The sequence below is a fragment of the Balaenoptera acutorostrata genome, chromosome 1 (assembly GCF_949987535.1).
Source record: "Balaenoptera acutorostrata chromosome 1, mBalAcu1.1, whole genome shotgun sequence".
Lineage (NCBI taxonomy): Eukaryota > Metazoa > Chordata > Mammalia > Artiodactyla > Balaenopteridae > Balaenoptera > Balaenoptera acutorostrata.
Window position 1 is genome coordinate 122,216,114 of NC_080064.1, and position 13,944 is coordinate 122,230,057.

Here is a 13,944-nt window from a genome sequence, read left to right on the forward strand (position 1 = left end):
TCCCCGCTTGTTTGCCCACTAAAATAAGTCCTCTTTCTACCCTGTGGTAGATTGTTGTTGGAGACATGTAAGGCTCCACACACTAATGTCTTCTGTGAGCTTCTAGATGCTTCTAATTTGTTATCATAAAGTTCTCCAAGTCACTGGGCTGTACCATCACAGCTTTCTTTTGTTTAAATGGAATCATGCATGAAGAGTGGCCTGGGCTTTGTAAACATGGATATGGTAAGACAATGTAGAATTCAATCCAGTTTCATTTTTCCCAGCACTCCAGATTAGGTAACCATGGAGAGCATATTTGCTTTTTGAGGTTTTTTGTGTGTGTGTGTGTGTGTGTGTTTGTGTTTCCTTCTCTTCTCATCATGGTGTGATTGACAAAGGATCAAGGCTAACAGGTTCAATAACCAGAGAGTTTCCTTCTTCCCCATCTGGTCAATTATTAAGCATTTCAGACCCAGCAACACTAGTTGAATTGTACTGCTATGCAGACATTTTCACTTGTCTCTTTGGAAGAAGTACAATTCTGTCAACATTAGCAAAAACACATTCGATACTCTTGCAAAGGTTATCATAATGCAAAACAGATATCAAAATGACTTTTTCCTGTCCCTGATATATCTGCATCGCAGATGGCTTAGCATGATTTATGAACAGTCTTTAGAAGGGCCCCGTGGACTCCCTTCGTTACTAAATCCCTAACTTTTTATTCTTTCCTAAAGCACTTGAAAAGAGAAAAGTGAGCATTTTAACCCCCTCGTCTGTGTTTAAGAATTATTTTGGCTCTCTTGGAATATCAGTATATGATTACCGTTTTCTAAGGAATTTTTCTGGTGGCTTAAACTTCATGTGACTATTCTGAGCACAGAGTAAATTATTATGGAAATTTGAGCTAAGCTTTCCAGTGGTGCATAAGTTGTTGGAAATAATATGCAGAGGAACCCCTTTGTAGTGCTTTTTCTAAAATAGAGACAAAAGAAAATACTATTGTATATGTGCAATAGCATGGAATTTTAAAAGATAAACGGTTTAACAGGAAAAGTTATAAATGGGTTTTTCTGTCTTTTCTTTGCTCTTAACACAACCCAAATCGCTACACAGATAAAGGGAGAACTTTAAAATGTTTCAGCTTTTCACATAGGGTGTTTATATAATGTTGTATACCAGCTCTTTGATAATTCCTAAGAGTAAATAATAATTGAAATAGCAAGTTTTAAATAAGAGGTTAGGAAGTGAAAATATATTTTAGTTGAGTTTAGAGTTCTGGAACCTGGGAACTTTTTATATCCTCAGTACTGAAGCATGAGTTTTTTCCAGAAGCTTTACTAAATATAAATACTCATTTCTACTGCAAGGAAGATATTTTGCAAGTAAATCTTATTCCTTCTAGAGGCTTTTGTGTGGAGAGCAGTACTTCAGTATCTTTATTTAGGCCTCTTCTAAATATTCCTGTTTGTTGATATATGCCTGGCCTCCTGTTTCCTTAAGCCTAATTCATAAAAATCACATAGGGCTAGGGCCTGTGAGGAATTAACAAGTATTTCGAGATACTTGGAATGCTTCATATTTTACACCAGCAGAGTTGGGCAAAATGGATGGAGCAAGGAGGAAGAATAGAGAGAAGACAAGAAAATTAAGTTTTGAAAAAAAAGAAACAAAAATGGGGACAAACTGAAGCAATAGTTAATAACCCCGGGTCCATAATTCTTTTGGAGTGACCTAAAGTGACACCTTCTCAATTTCCTATTTTTGATGAGATTATGAAAGCAAGAGTTAATATCTCAGAAAAATAAGGCCCTTTTAGGAAGGTTGGATTATCTATTTTGGAAGGTTGGAGAACATTTTAATATCCAAGAAGAAAGAAATTGGCTTATGGGTTACAGATATTTTCTGGGGCATAGCATCAGCATTGATATCTTAGCAGGACCTGTGATTAGCTAAGCAATCCCCGTTTTTCTGAGGCTCAGAACCCACAGATTTGAATTCTCTTGCTTAGTTTTATGTGTTTGTGTGTGTCAAGGACAACAGTAGATTGAGCCATGACATTAGTTAGCAGCAAGCCCTTTAACATATTCTTATTATGCCCCTCATAGGAAGTTTGGTGTTCTTCTGGGTTGGTGGAAGGTTATCATATTAAGACCCTGGACACTGGCTTCCTAAGAGAAGTTTATGTATAGTACACATGGTTAGAGAGGAGGTAACACATCCAGAGAAGTTGACTGACACTGCTAGTAAAGCCTCATGGTTTTGTTTTTTAAAACCAGTGAAAGAATTTATCCCATTGATGTTTTCTGCTGTGTTCTTTCTTCCTATGTTTCTTCCCTTGTGGAAAATGAAAACACGGCCTCCTGGAATTGGAACTCTAGAACCTGGACATGCACACCTACTGAAGGTTATCTGGTTTCCCATTGAACCAGATAACCTTTCCCTCTTGTACTTTGCCCTGAGTAGAAAGTAACAGTGGTTTTATTTTAATTTGGAGGGAAAAATCATGAAAAACAGAGAAGTGAGCATGATACAATTAAGCTTACATCCAGCAAAGAGACTCTATCTTTGAGCCTCCAAATGGTATAGGAGGCCAATAGAGTCCAGTACGATCAGTCTGGCCACCTAATCTGTGTGAAGCCTTGATTTCTAGATTGCAGAAATTAAGGCGATACTTGCCATCCATCTGCTTCCTAAAAATGCTGTGAGTTATGAGCTAATAATTTTAAAACACCTCAAGTTCCTTAGGAAGAAAAAGTAAATTCATTCTTGTTCTAGGTCATTGGTTCTCAATTTCAGTAAAGTTGCCATTTTTGGCTGTCACAGTTGTAGGGGGATGGATGTTCCTGGCATCTGTTAGATGGAGACCAGGGATGTGTTTGACCGTCCTGCAATACGTAAGATATTCCTCCACAACAAAGAATTATCTGGCCCAAAATGTGAATAGTGCCAAGGTCAAGAAACCCTGCTCTAGACTGAGATATTATCATTAGTATTCTATTTTTTGTATTTTGAAGTTAACTGGGTTTGGGTTTTTTTTTTTTTTCCCCCTGAACAAATGTAATTCTCTTGGAGACTCTTTAGAGTAGAAACAGAGTGTTCAGGAAATTGTCTTTTATGAAGATGGCTGTTAACACGTCTCCACATCGTGTTTGTATGAGCAAATGCATCAGAATCTGTAGGTGATCTATCACTTCTCTGTCTAGTTGAGTGCAAGTTTAGCTTTGTACATGCCCCAGCTGTCTGGTTTACGGCTTAAACGAGCTACTTGCCTCCCTTCCCAAGCCAAATTCAGAACCTTTTAACCTTCAAGCACGTCTTAAAATGTGCTTCTAGTCATTGCCATCACTTTATAGCCACCTGCAGGTAAGGTTCCAGACTGACCTTCTCAGCAAGCCAGGTAATTCTGTTTTAGTTCTTTGAGAATTCCACAACACCTCCGAGAGAGCCCACATGCTATTTGTCTATGAATCACATCCTTCCCAGGAGTTTATCCAATCCAGGATAAGTTCTTAACAACTTCCAGTGCCAGATGAAGAATGAGTCTTCCCCTCATTACTTAGATGTTTGTGTGGACTTGTGTCTGCCTTGTTGCAATATTCATGACACCTGGTCTCTTTCCTCAGTGAAATCACTGCCTCTAGTTACTTATCAGAGAAGCAGAAGCCATGGCTGTGTTGTACGTGGGTGTACAGAGACAATGAAATGCTGAAACGGCATGGCCAAAAGCACAGGGACTCCTTCTGCAATTACTGCTCTGATTCAAACGCATTTGTACGTGAAGTACATTGATATGTGCATAGTTATCTCTATGTACATTAGGCAGGCAGACATATTTACAATTTATCTATGCACGTATATTTTTTAAATCATCTGTGTCAATTGCAGTGTGTATCTTGTAAATGGCCCATTCCGTGCCTTCATGATTCCGTGGGTGCCATGTTCCTTGGCATCAGTGTAGCCCTTTGGAAGTTTCTCCCATTTCTCAGTCTGTGTGCTAATTTCCAATAAACCGTCAACCAAGCATGTAGAGTGTATGTTTATTACATGGTATTTGGTTGGGGGAGAAATAAGATACCTGGGCTTCAAACTGAATACTCTCGGTGGAAAAAAAAATTCTGATATCCTATAAACAATTATAATTTGGGTTCTTAGAGCTGCCGGTTCTTGGTTCTGATAACATCTACCTGTGAGCATGTGTTGTGATACTTATTATAAAGTGGCTTTTAATATTTAGGTTATATTGCTGTGGTTGAAAGAAAGATTTGAGAGGGATGTAACTAGGACACAGATGCCTGGGTCTTACATATCTTAACATACGAATGTGATCTGTGCTACGCACTGCTTCACCCACGTGTTGGGGGGGACTGTTTGAAAGATTTGCACCACATTAATGGAAGGAAGGTCCAGGCCAAAGCCTCTGCCCACTGACTGGGTGTAAGCCACACCTGGTCAAATCTTGTACCTATTTTGCATAAGATCCAACTTTTCTAATTCCTTTCAGATAAGCTAAACCGAGAAATGTGTGCCAGATGACATACATAGGACATGTTTCAGAGTTATCAGGATGTCATAGTTCTTTGGATGGTGCTTGAGTTGTCCCCCACCCCCCCCAAAGAAAGCAATCCCTTTTTCCCATGAGAAGGGAGTTAAGAGTAGAGGATCCGTCTATGTAGCAAAATACTCAGCTGGTTCCTTGCATAAGGATGAACACCCCAAAGAACAAAGCAGAATGGAGATGTTCCTTAACTTGAGGTTGGCCCCAAGTAAATTGTCCTCCAGTAAATCATTTGGTTCCTCTAAATGGCTCTTGCCTTTGAAGAATGAGGATACCATTAATAGTTGAGGAGAGTGGCAGAGTTTAGAAGTCGTTGCTAGTTAAGTGGTCCTGCCATGGAACAAAAAAACCTTCTGTTCAGCTTAGCTGCAGCTCTTCATGTGAGGCGAGACAGCTCTCTAGGATGGCACAAATCCCTATTTTGGGATAAAAGAGAGTCAGAGCTGGGGTATGAATCATTGTTGGGTGATTCCACACGGATGATGGCTGTCTCAGAATTCAAAGGCAGGAGTGCAATTTGAGCAATATAGGGATGGAAACAGTAGAGTGGAACTGACCTGGGTCCCTGAGGTCTCTCCTTTTCCAGGCTAACGTCATGTTTTAACCAAACCTTGCACGTTGAGCTTTCTTTCCTAATGCGCTGAGCTGCACGATGGCTTCAGAATAATATTAAGCTTTTCCACGGCCTTGTGTTTAGGTTGAGGGGGAACTAGGTTTACCACAGTGGAACCAGTGGAACCTGGGTGGTGCCTACAGGCTAAGTCTGGGAGAAAGCTTCAACTCTAGGAGGAGAAAGCAGATAGTTAACTGCTCTTCTGGAGACTCACTTTATTATTATTATTATTACTACTATCATTTCATATTTCATGCATGCTTGAGAATTCCTGGTCCATTTTCTGTCTCATCTTCCTCCAAAACGGCAGGTGGCAGAGAAGAGCATATTATTCTCACTTGTTTTTGCAGTCCTCATGGTTCTCTTGGACTGTTTGCCACCCGGCAGGGAACATCACCTTCTTTCTAGAAATCAGGAATGTTGGTGACTCATATCACAGGGCCAGCCCTACTGTGCAGCGTTGCCTTCATGCCCTCCCCTCCCAGGTGCTGCTCCCCATGTGAGAGTAGACGGGTGTAGCATTAGTTTATTTAGAATCCAGCAGATAGCTCACGTGCTCCATCGTGGTGGCAGAAGTACCATTGACCAGCCTATAGTCTCCAGCCCGCAGCCCCCCAGCCGATCCTAGAATTTTAGAGGCATGAAAGAGAGACCTTGGGTCTGGAGTCTGTCTCCAATTCAAACAGAGCAAGTTGAGAAGAATACATGTTTCCTTTCTCAGCTTGAAGCTGCTAAGGGGAAGCAGTCCTATGGGCAACTTGCAGTGAGATGTGGGCTTCGCATAACATGAATGATATGCACCCTTTATTGCTTGCTCTGTTCTTCATGCTACTAACCAGACTCTGTTGATGTTGTTTTGATTTTAGTTTTTATTTGGGGGGGTTGCTTTGCATGTCATTCTTCCTCTTGGCTGTTAGTTGCGGGGGTTAAGCCTTTTCCTTTCTGTGATTCAGGTGCCTCACTCTTTCCTTTCCAGGTTCTTCCAGTTCTTTTAACATGTCAAACTCTGGAGATTTGTTCATGAGCGTGCAGTCACTCAATGGGGATTCTTACCAAGGGGCCCAGGTTGGAGCCAACGTGCAATCACAGGTAGGGACCCAGCCAATGTGCCGCCAGGTGAATGCTTTAGCGCCCAAGAGCCCTCAGTCGGATTGGCACCTCCTGCTTCTGTCCAGAGAGAGAGACGGACAGACAGAGAGAGATGTAGAAACAAAACCTTACCAACAACCAAACCGAATCAAAGACAACCATTGTCGTGGGGAATCTCGTCCACACTTTGTGAATGCGTTTGGCTCTGGCTTGTCAGTCACACTAGGAAGCCAGGAGAGCGGCAAGCACAGGGTGAGGTGACTAAGGCCTGTCGGGCAAGTGGACCCAGTGTATTCTTTGCTCATGAAAGGGAAAGGGAGGAGGAGTTGAGTCCATCAGTTCACTTTTCAGGTCCCTCTCTTGTTTGTTGCTTTTCCACACTCAACATTTGCCCGATATAGAGGTCATGAATGAGTAGGCACGTACCTTAGTATCTCACATTTTCATTTCAACTTTGAAAAACACCCAGCCAGCTTGACTAAACTCATCTTCTTAGTCATCCTTGAGGTCAAGGGACTTGGGTTTCTGGTGATGAGTCTAAGTCCATGCTGGGACACACAAATCAAGCGTGTGGTGTAAACCCTCAGCGCTCCCTAGTCGGCAGCTCGCCTTCAGGACGGCTCAGAAGCCATCCTCCTGTGTCAGCACACAGCCTGATGTGACAGGGTGAAGTCCTGTGCTCTGGGTCAGAATCGCTAGGGAAGTTCTGAGCCAAGCCCATCCAGGCTCCCACCCTGCAAGAGGAGCAGGAAGCATTACATGCCTGGAAGAGACCTACTGGCCGGTGATTCAGCCCCCTGCACAGGAAACATTGCCTGGAAACAAGTTTGAGGAGATATGGTCAGACTTTGGTCAAACGACTAAACAGCTGGCCATCATTTAAGTCCTCAGAAAGACAACATTAGTCGCACACCGCTCTCTCTGTGAGGGGGCTGGCCAAGCCCCTCTACACAGAACCTTGACTTTTGTAGGATCCCCAGCAAAGAAGTTAGATAGGATGATCTGGAGGGCAGGGAAAAAATCCCTTCACTCTCCCCACTCTCAGCCCCTCTATCACCCAGTCCCTGCCTTCTCATGCAGCATTGTTGAATTAGTTTCAGTGTTGGGAATCCCAGCTTTCTTTGACCATTTTTCTGTCTTGCTTACTGAAATCAGAAAGGATAGTGGATTCGGCATAGAGAGGAGGCCCAACCTCCTCCTAATGGTTCCTTTCCCAGGAAGAATGTCTCCAGTGATCGCATTAATTTGGCGAGCCCAAGTGGTAGCCTGTGTGCTGATGATGTGCCTCCCTGTCCCTGCATCTCCCTGACTAATTTCCTCTCTGTTGTTGTTCATCTGTTTAGGTGGATACCCTTCGCCATGTTATCAGCCAGACAGGAGGATACAGTGACGGACTCGCAGCCAGTCAGATGTACAGTCCGCAGGGCATCAGTGTAAGAAAACAAGGCTCCCCCCCTCCCCACCCTTTGTTTTTATTCTATCACTGTCAATTAGTTCAAAGCCATAGGGCTCAGAATGCCACTTAGTAGGACTTCTTAGCTTTACGGTCACCTAGTTTCTTGTTTCTGTATCGGTCATGCCATCGGCAGCATTCTACCCTCAAAAAAAGTGGCGATTGGGCAGGCTTCATGCAGGCAGCTGGCGTCTAGGGCTGTCACACGCAATCAGTGTTTGCATGGCACCTGCGGCCACATGCGTTCAGCTGAGAGGGGCTGCTAAACAGGTGACACCTAGTACAACAGTGGTAGGAAACGTCCCCACAAGCGGGGGCCTGGGAACCTGGGGAGAAAAACCAGTAGCCGAAATCCATTGCATCCAGGTCTGTGGTCTTAAAAAAAAAAAACACCTTTCTCCCATCTAAGGACGATTAAAAAAAATTAACACAGAGGCTGGGTATGCTGAAGGGATGGGGAGGGGTGCAGACCATCTTCTACTTGTTCTTGGGTGCGCTGGCGGCTCCTGACTAGCATGAAAATTCATAGCGACAAGCTATGTCGCACAGAGTGAAATCGATCAGACAGACACAAGGAGAATCGAGTGTAGATTTGGGACAGCAATCCAACTTGATTTCTCAGATCAATCGTCCGCTATCTCAGCAGCGATGACAGCAAGCTGGGACAAGAGGGCAGCCTGGAAAAGGAGGCTGTTCTTTAGATCAGAGGTGATTTCCTGGGCTTTTAGAGGTCATAAGATGCTCCAGTAGAACTATTGGCTCAGAACTGTCTAAGAAAACTATGATTGGATGATGGTGAGGATTTTTTGTTGTTAGGATTAAAATAAATTGGGGATGGAGGGAAGGAAAGGTGGGCATAGTGTGTTGATGTAATTCTAGCCTATACTAATTGAGGTACGGTATCTGCAATGAAAAAGGTGATAGCTTTTTAACTCTGCATTGGTGAAATCATATATGACAATGGCCAGCCTGGAAGGAAGCAAGAGGATACCAGCTGTTTCATCAGATGAGGAACAGTTGAAAAAATTAGGAATTCTTAGCCCACTAAAGAGAAGGTTTGGGTGGTAAGTAATAGTTTAAGACACGCTGTCATCAATGAGAGAGATTGGATTCATCGTGAATGATCTAAAGGGAGGTAAGATAGATCACTGTGTAGAAGATTCAGGGAAACAGATTTCACTTCAACATCTCAAGGGCCTTTGTAAGATACAGTCAGAGTTGTCCAAAGAAGGGATCTGTTGCCTCTGGAAGCCAAGAATTCCCCATCATTGGCGCGTTCAGACATTGTTTGGCTAACTACTTGGTCAGGATGTTATAGAAGGGAGTTAAGTACCAGGTGATGACTGTCTTGGTGACTTTTAAGGCCCCTTCCAATTAGGAATTCTTTATTTTCTACCTTCCTTAGGCGGAATCTCCTCTGAGCTTATATAATATTTATCAAGTTCCTCTCTGGGAGGGAAGGAGGGAGGTTAGAGCTGACCCTGTTAAACATACTCTGGGCACCTGTGTCCCTTTTTTAGAAAGGGTTTCCAGAGCAGAGGGAGTTTTCCCTTCTTGTGCTTATACTAATTATTATACCTGTATTCATGGCTGACTTGTCAGACGCCTGCTTAGAAAGAATCCAAGATACCATGGTGGAGAATTATGTTCTCAAAAATGGATTCCAAATGAATTAAGTTGTTCTGTGTTTGTATGGGGAGGTTCAAGCACATAGGCATTTATTTATCCATTGCCTGGATCTTTTTGAGCTAGAAGATCGGTGTTTCCAGAAGAAGTTTTGCTCTGTATGCAAGTGGAAGAGAGGAACATGAGGAAAGTATAAGAGTGTGGGGAGGAGACTATGGACACACTCAGAAAGAGAACTGCGGAAAGTCTACATGACTGGGCAGGAAGTGGGGCTGACAGTTCTGCTATTTGGCATCTTTCTTTCCTAATTGGGTAGCACAGAAGAGAGTGGCACTCAGACTCTGGGGGGTCAACGTTGGCCCCTCTGACGTCATCTGGTGGGCTGGGAATCATTTCTGAAATAGTGTAACCAAACATGTGCAGATCATTATGTCTGATTACATAAGCCCACCACAAAAACTGGGCTGGAAAATGCCACTTGAAAGAGTCTCTCATTTTGCATTAATTTTTTTTCCCTCTGAACTGTTTATTTTATTTCTGGGTCTTTAAGACACAGGGTAAATGAATCAAAGGCTGATCATGATACGGTCTTTTCCTTTGGTATCAATTTTAAGTTGTGCCACCTTGCAGGAGACTAAGCTTGTGAGATGTATTTTTAGAGAGTGGTATTAGATGCCGAGGCATGTGTATGTGCAGAGAGGGGCACTGGCTGCTAGGAGAAATGAGAGAGAGAGAGAAAAGGAGGTAGACAAGAAGAGACAAGGACAGGAATGAAAGATTCGAGCCAATGAATAGAAATAAACAATTCCAAAACCCATGGCGGCAATGGAATTCCCAGCTGGGCTCTGGATTGTGTTTCATTCAGTGGAGGACATTTTCTGGGCAGCCTTTATCTACTCCTCTGCCTGGGTTTTCACAGCACTCACATCTTATCCAACCAGCGTCTATTTTAAATCTTGTAGAGTTCAGACGGCTTGCCTTTAACTAAGGCCATTTAGTGATCGTGTTGCAAGGTGTGGTGGTAAGAGCCCTGCGGTGGGAGTTGGGAGACTCTGGTCCTTGTAACTCTCATGTGCCCATGGGCAGGCGTCAAACCTTGTCTTTTATAAAATGGGGCCAGTAATTCTCACCCTTAGTACCTTCATGACTGCTTTAGGGAAAATGAGAAAATAAGTAGGAATGGGCTTGGTAAAGCACAAGTTTTTCCACATGAATGCAGCATGAAAAGTTATAAGTGATAACTTTCTAATTTGACCTTTTTCCTCCTCTTGTGTGAGCAGTTTTCCCAGTAGGTAGTTCCTAGTGAGGATAGGTTAGGACACAGTTGTCACTTTTTTCTCTTCTGATGGAAAGGTACACTTTCGACAAGGATACAGAGTTATGCAAGGCCTAAGGACCCCCTCCCTTAGCCAGAGTGAGCGTTAAAGACCCTGGGTCTTTAAGACGCAGTGTAAATGAATCAAAGGCTGATCATGATACGGTCTGTTACTTTGGTATCAATTTTAAGTTGTGTTAAATTATACCTTTTTTGAGTGCTTTGTATTCTCAAATGACAACGGGCAATGCTTACTGGGTTTAGAGTGGCTCTAAGTGATGGAGGGAGATTACTTCACTTCTCCGTCAGTTAGACAGACTGAAAGATCACTTAGCTATCACATCCACTCTTTCGTTTCCCTTCCCACTGCCACCATCCTCGTTCTAGAAATAGTTCATTAGCTAGGCTATTGTGATTATTTCCTAACTACCGTTACTGCCTTTAGTGTCTCCTTTCTCCTGCACACATCCCCAGAATTTTGTCATTCCTTGCTCAGAAATCAAGAGCACTTCTCTATTGCCCAGCTAAGCAAGTTTAATCCCTGTGTCGGACATTTTCAGAGTCTTCCGCGCTCCGGCCCCATCTACCTATCCATCCCCCTCACTCCCCAAATCACACTGACTCTCCCACGCCCAGCTCCTCCTTGCTGTTTGTCTTCTTCTCCTTAGCCCTCCTTCCCCTCTTCTCTCCACTTTATCACACACACACTCCCTTGCCTTATAGATATATGCACAGACACACTCAATCAGTCTTTGTCTTTCATTCCCAAATACGCATGTGGTCCCAAAATGCATATATTAGTTGCTCAAAATATGTTTGTTGAATGAATAAATCAGAAGACAAGCTACCACTGAATTTAAAAATGCCACATCTTATGTAACAACTGTAAAATACCTAGTAATGATTTTTCTCTTAAATGCCTTACTAACCCACAAATAGACTATCTTTTTTAATTCAAAAAGCTTCTTAAGTCTTTCTTTTTGGAAAAAGTTTCTAAACTTTTTGACCAAGGCAGATTCTCTGAGAATTAAGAGTCAGATCTGCATTAAATAGATGAAGTTATAGAGTGATGATATTGTCAAGAGAATTATCCCTTTGAATTCTTTAGCACCTTCTTTCCTAAAAGAATCCCCTTATCAAAACCTGCTTGTGGGGTAGCCATCTACATAGCAAGAGAACATCGTTTCTTTTATTTTTTTTTTAATTTTATTGAAGTATAGTTGATTTACAATGTTAATTTCTTCTGTACAGCAAATTGACTCAGTTATGCATATATATATTCCTTTTCATATTCTTTTCCATTATGGTTTATCACAGGATATTGAATATAGTTGTGCTATACAGTAGGACCTTGTTGTTTATCCATCCTATATATAATAGTTTGCATCTGCTAACCCCATACTCCCAATCCTTCCCTCCCCCATCCCCACTCCCCTTGGGCAACCACAAGCCTGGAGAACACCGTTTCTCATGGGGTTCTCACTGCTTTCTCTACCAGACGTGGAACTAGAACCTGCACAAACAAACGGGTGGACAGTGGCAGCAACCTGAAGTCAGGAAACTTGGATCCTTCTTGTGGCTTTTCTTCTGGCGAGTCTCTTCATCTCTGTATCGTTGCTTCATCTGTCAAATTTATCCCATCAACAAGCTCTAAGGTCCTTTCAGCTTAGTAGTTCTGGAGCCCTACAAGTATGGTTTTTGATTCCTACTGTTCACTCAGGGGACACCAGGCTCAACTGTAGGCTCCTCTTTCCAGAAAACTCTTTCATTTGAGTTAGTCTCCACCATCTTTTCTAGCCTACCCTATCGCTTCCCCTTTCAGTTGGATCTTGAGGGAAGGAGGAAGAGCTTGCATTACATGAACTTCTCCCTTTGAATTCACGGAGATTTGTGGTAGCAGAAAGCATTAGTCTTTAGGGTGAAATTATTTTTGATTATTTTAAAATGTGAGAGGGGACTTCCCTGGTGGTCCAGTGGTTAAGACTCGGCGCTCCCAATGTAGGGAGCCTGGGTTCGATCCCCGGTCAGGGATCTAGATCCCACGTGCCGCAACTAAGACCCAGCACAGCCAAAGAAAGAAATAAATATTAAAAAATAATAATAATAAATTTTTTAAAAATAAAATAAAATGTGAGTTAAGGGAGTGAGTTCACTCCAGCCACATCTTAAATGTTGACAGATACCCTATAAGATTTTCATTATTCAAGAGATTAAGTGAAAATAGAAATAAAGTGTTAGTGTTCTCTCTATAAAGGCAAAAAGTGCCATTAACGTCAGTTTATGACAGAAAAATCTCATTGATTTTGCTTTGTGATAATTATAGTAGTGGAAAAATAGAGATGAGGCTTTGATCTTTGTAAACCATAACATACGTGTTTTCATTTCTGTTTTTGCTTTCTCCCATGTTAGGCAAAGGGACAAAAGGACATTTACGAAGAAAATAAATAAAATATAGAATCATTGGGACAAAAATAGAGAACTATTTAAGTGAACACGTTTCAGGCATTTAGACATCACAGGGGTTACTTGGTAATACTTGGCCACCTGCCATCATTTTCATTTTTTCTTAACTACTTCTGAGAGACCTCCTTCCACTTAAAGTATATATTAATAAGATGTTGCCACATGTGGACTTGTAAGACTGGGGAGTGAGGGTGATAATTAAAATCATATGCAGATCTTTAAAAACTCACTTTAATTATATGAAGTTTTAATTGTTCTACCAAGCTGAATGTGAATTTTGAAGATATTAAAACATATTCAGATGTGCTCCCAGTTAGTTGCCTTTGGGTACCTTCTGGTGCTGCAGCCAGGGACCAGTGAACAGCCCCAGTCTGGGGGGTAAAGGGAGTGAGGATAGGCTTGAACATGGTGAACCAGTCTCTGCAGGGTTGAAGGCAGCAGTACAGAGTAGATGGACTCCCACCTTCCAGAAGCTTATAAGCCTGGCTCTCCCTGATGACAGAGCCAAAGGGAAATAGAGTAAGTCCCTTTAGCTTCTTACATGATGAGGCCTTTCAGCCTTAATACCGTATCAACTGAGCATTCGAGACTAGAGCAGCATTTTATTTGAGCCCACAATAGTTGGAGAAGCAAAAAAAAAAAAAAAAATCCCTATGTTGTAATTTCATATGCAATCCACTGTTTTTCACCAGCTGCCAGGTGAAAGTCCTTAAAGGTACAGAAGATGAATGAAGCCAGATCATTCAATGGCATATTCAAATATTCATGCATTCATGTATTCATTCATTCATTCATCCATTCCTTCAATAAATATGTCATCAATAGTATTTTTGACCTCGGGGAAT

At 42.2% G+C, this 13,944-nt stretch overlaps 1 protein-coding gene across 3 annotated transcripts in view; it reads left to right on the plus strand.

The window, feature by feature from the left end:
* The window catches only part of PBX1 (PBX homeobox 1), a 284,661-nt gene that overhangs the window by 246,907 nt on the left and 23,810 nt on the right, over positions 1 to 13,944 (plus strand). The window contains exons 8-9 of one of the 3 annotated variants that reach the window (XM_057528710.1): positions 6,130 to 6,242; positions 7,586 to 7,675. The exons of 1 other annotated variant lie outside the window; for it this stretch is intronic. In XM_057528710.1, the coding sequence (XP_057384693.1) occupies positions 6,130 to 6,242; positions 7,586 to 7,675 (203 nt within the window). The remainder of the gene's footprint in view (positions 1 to 6,129; positions 6,243 to 7,585; positions 7,676 to 13,944) is intronic. One more of the 3 variants, XM_007191072.2, reaches the window with a different exon arrangement.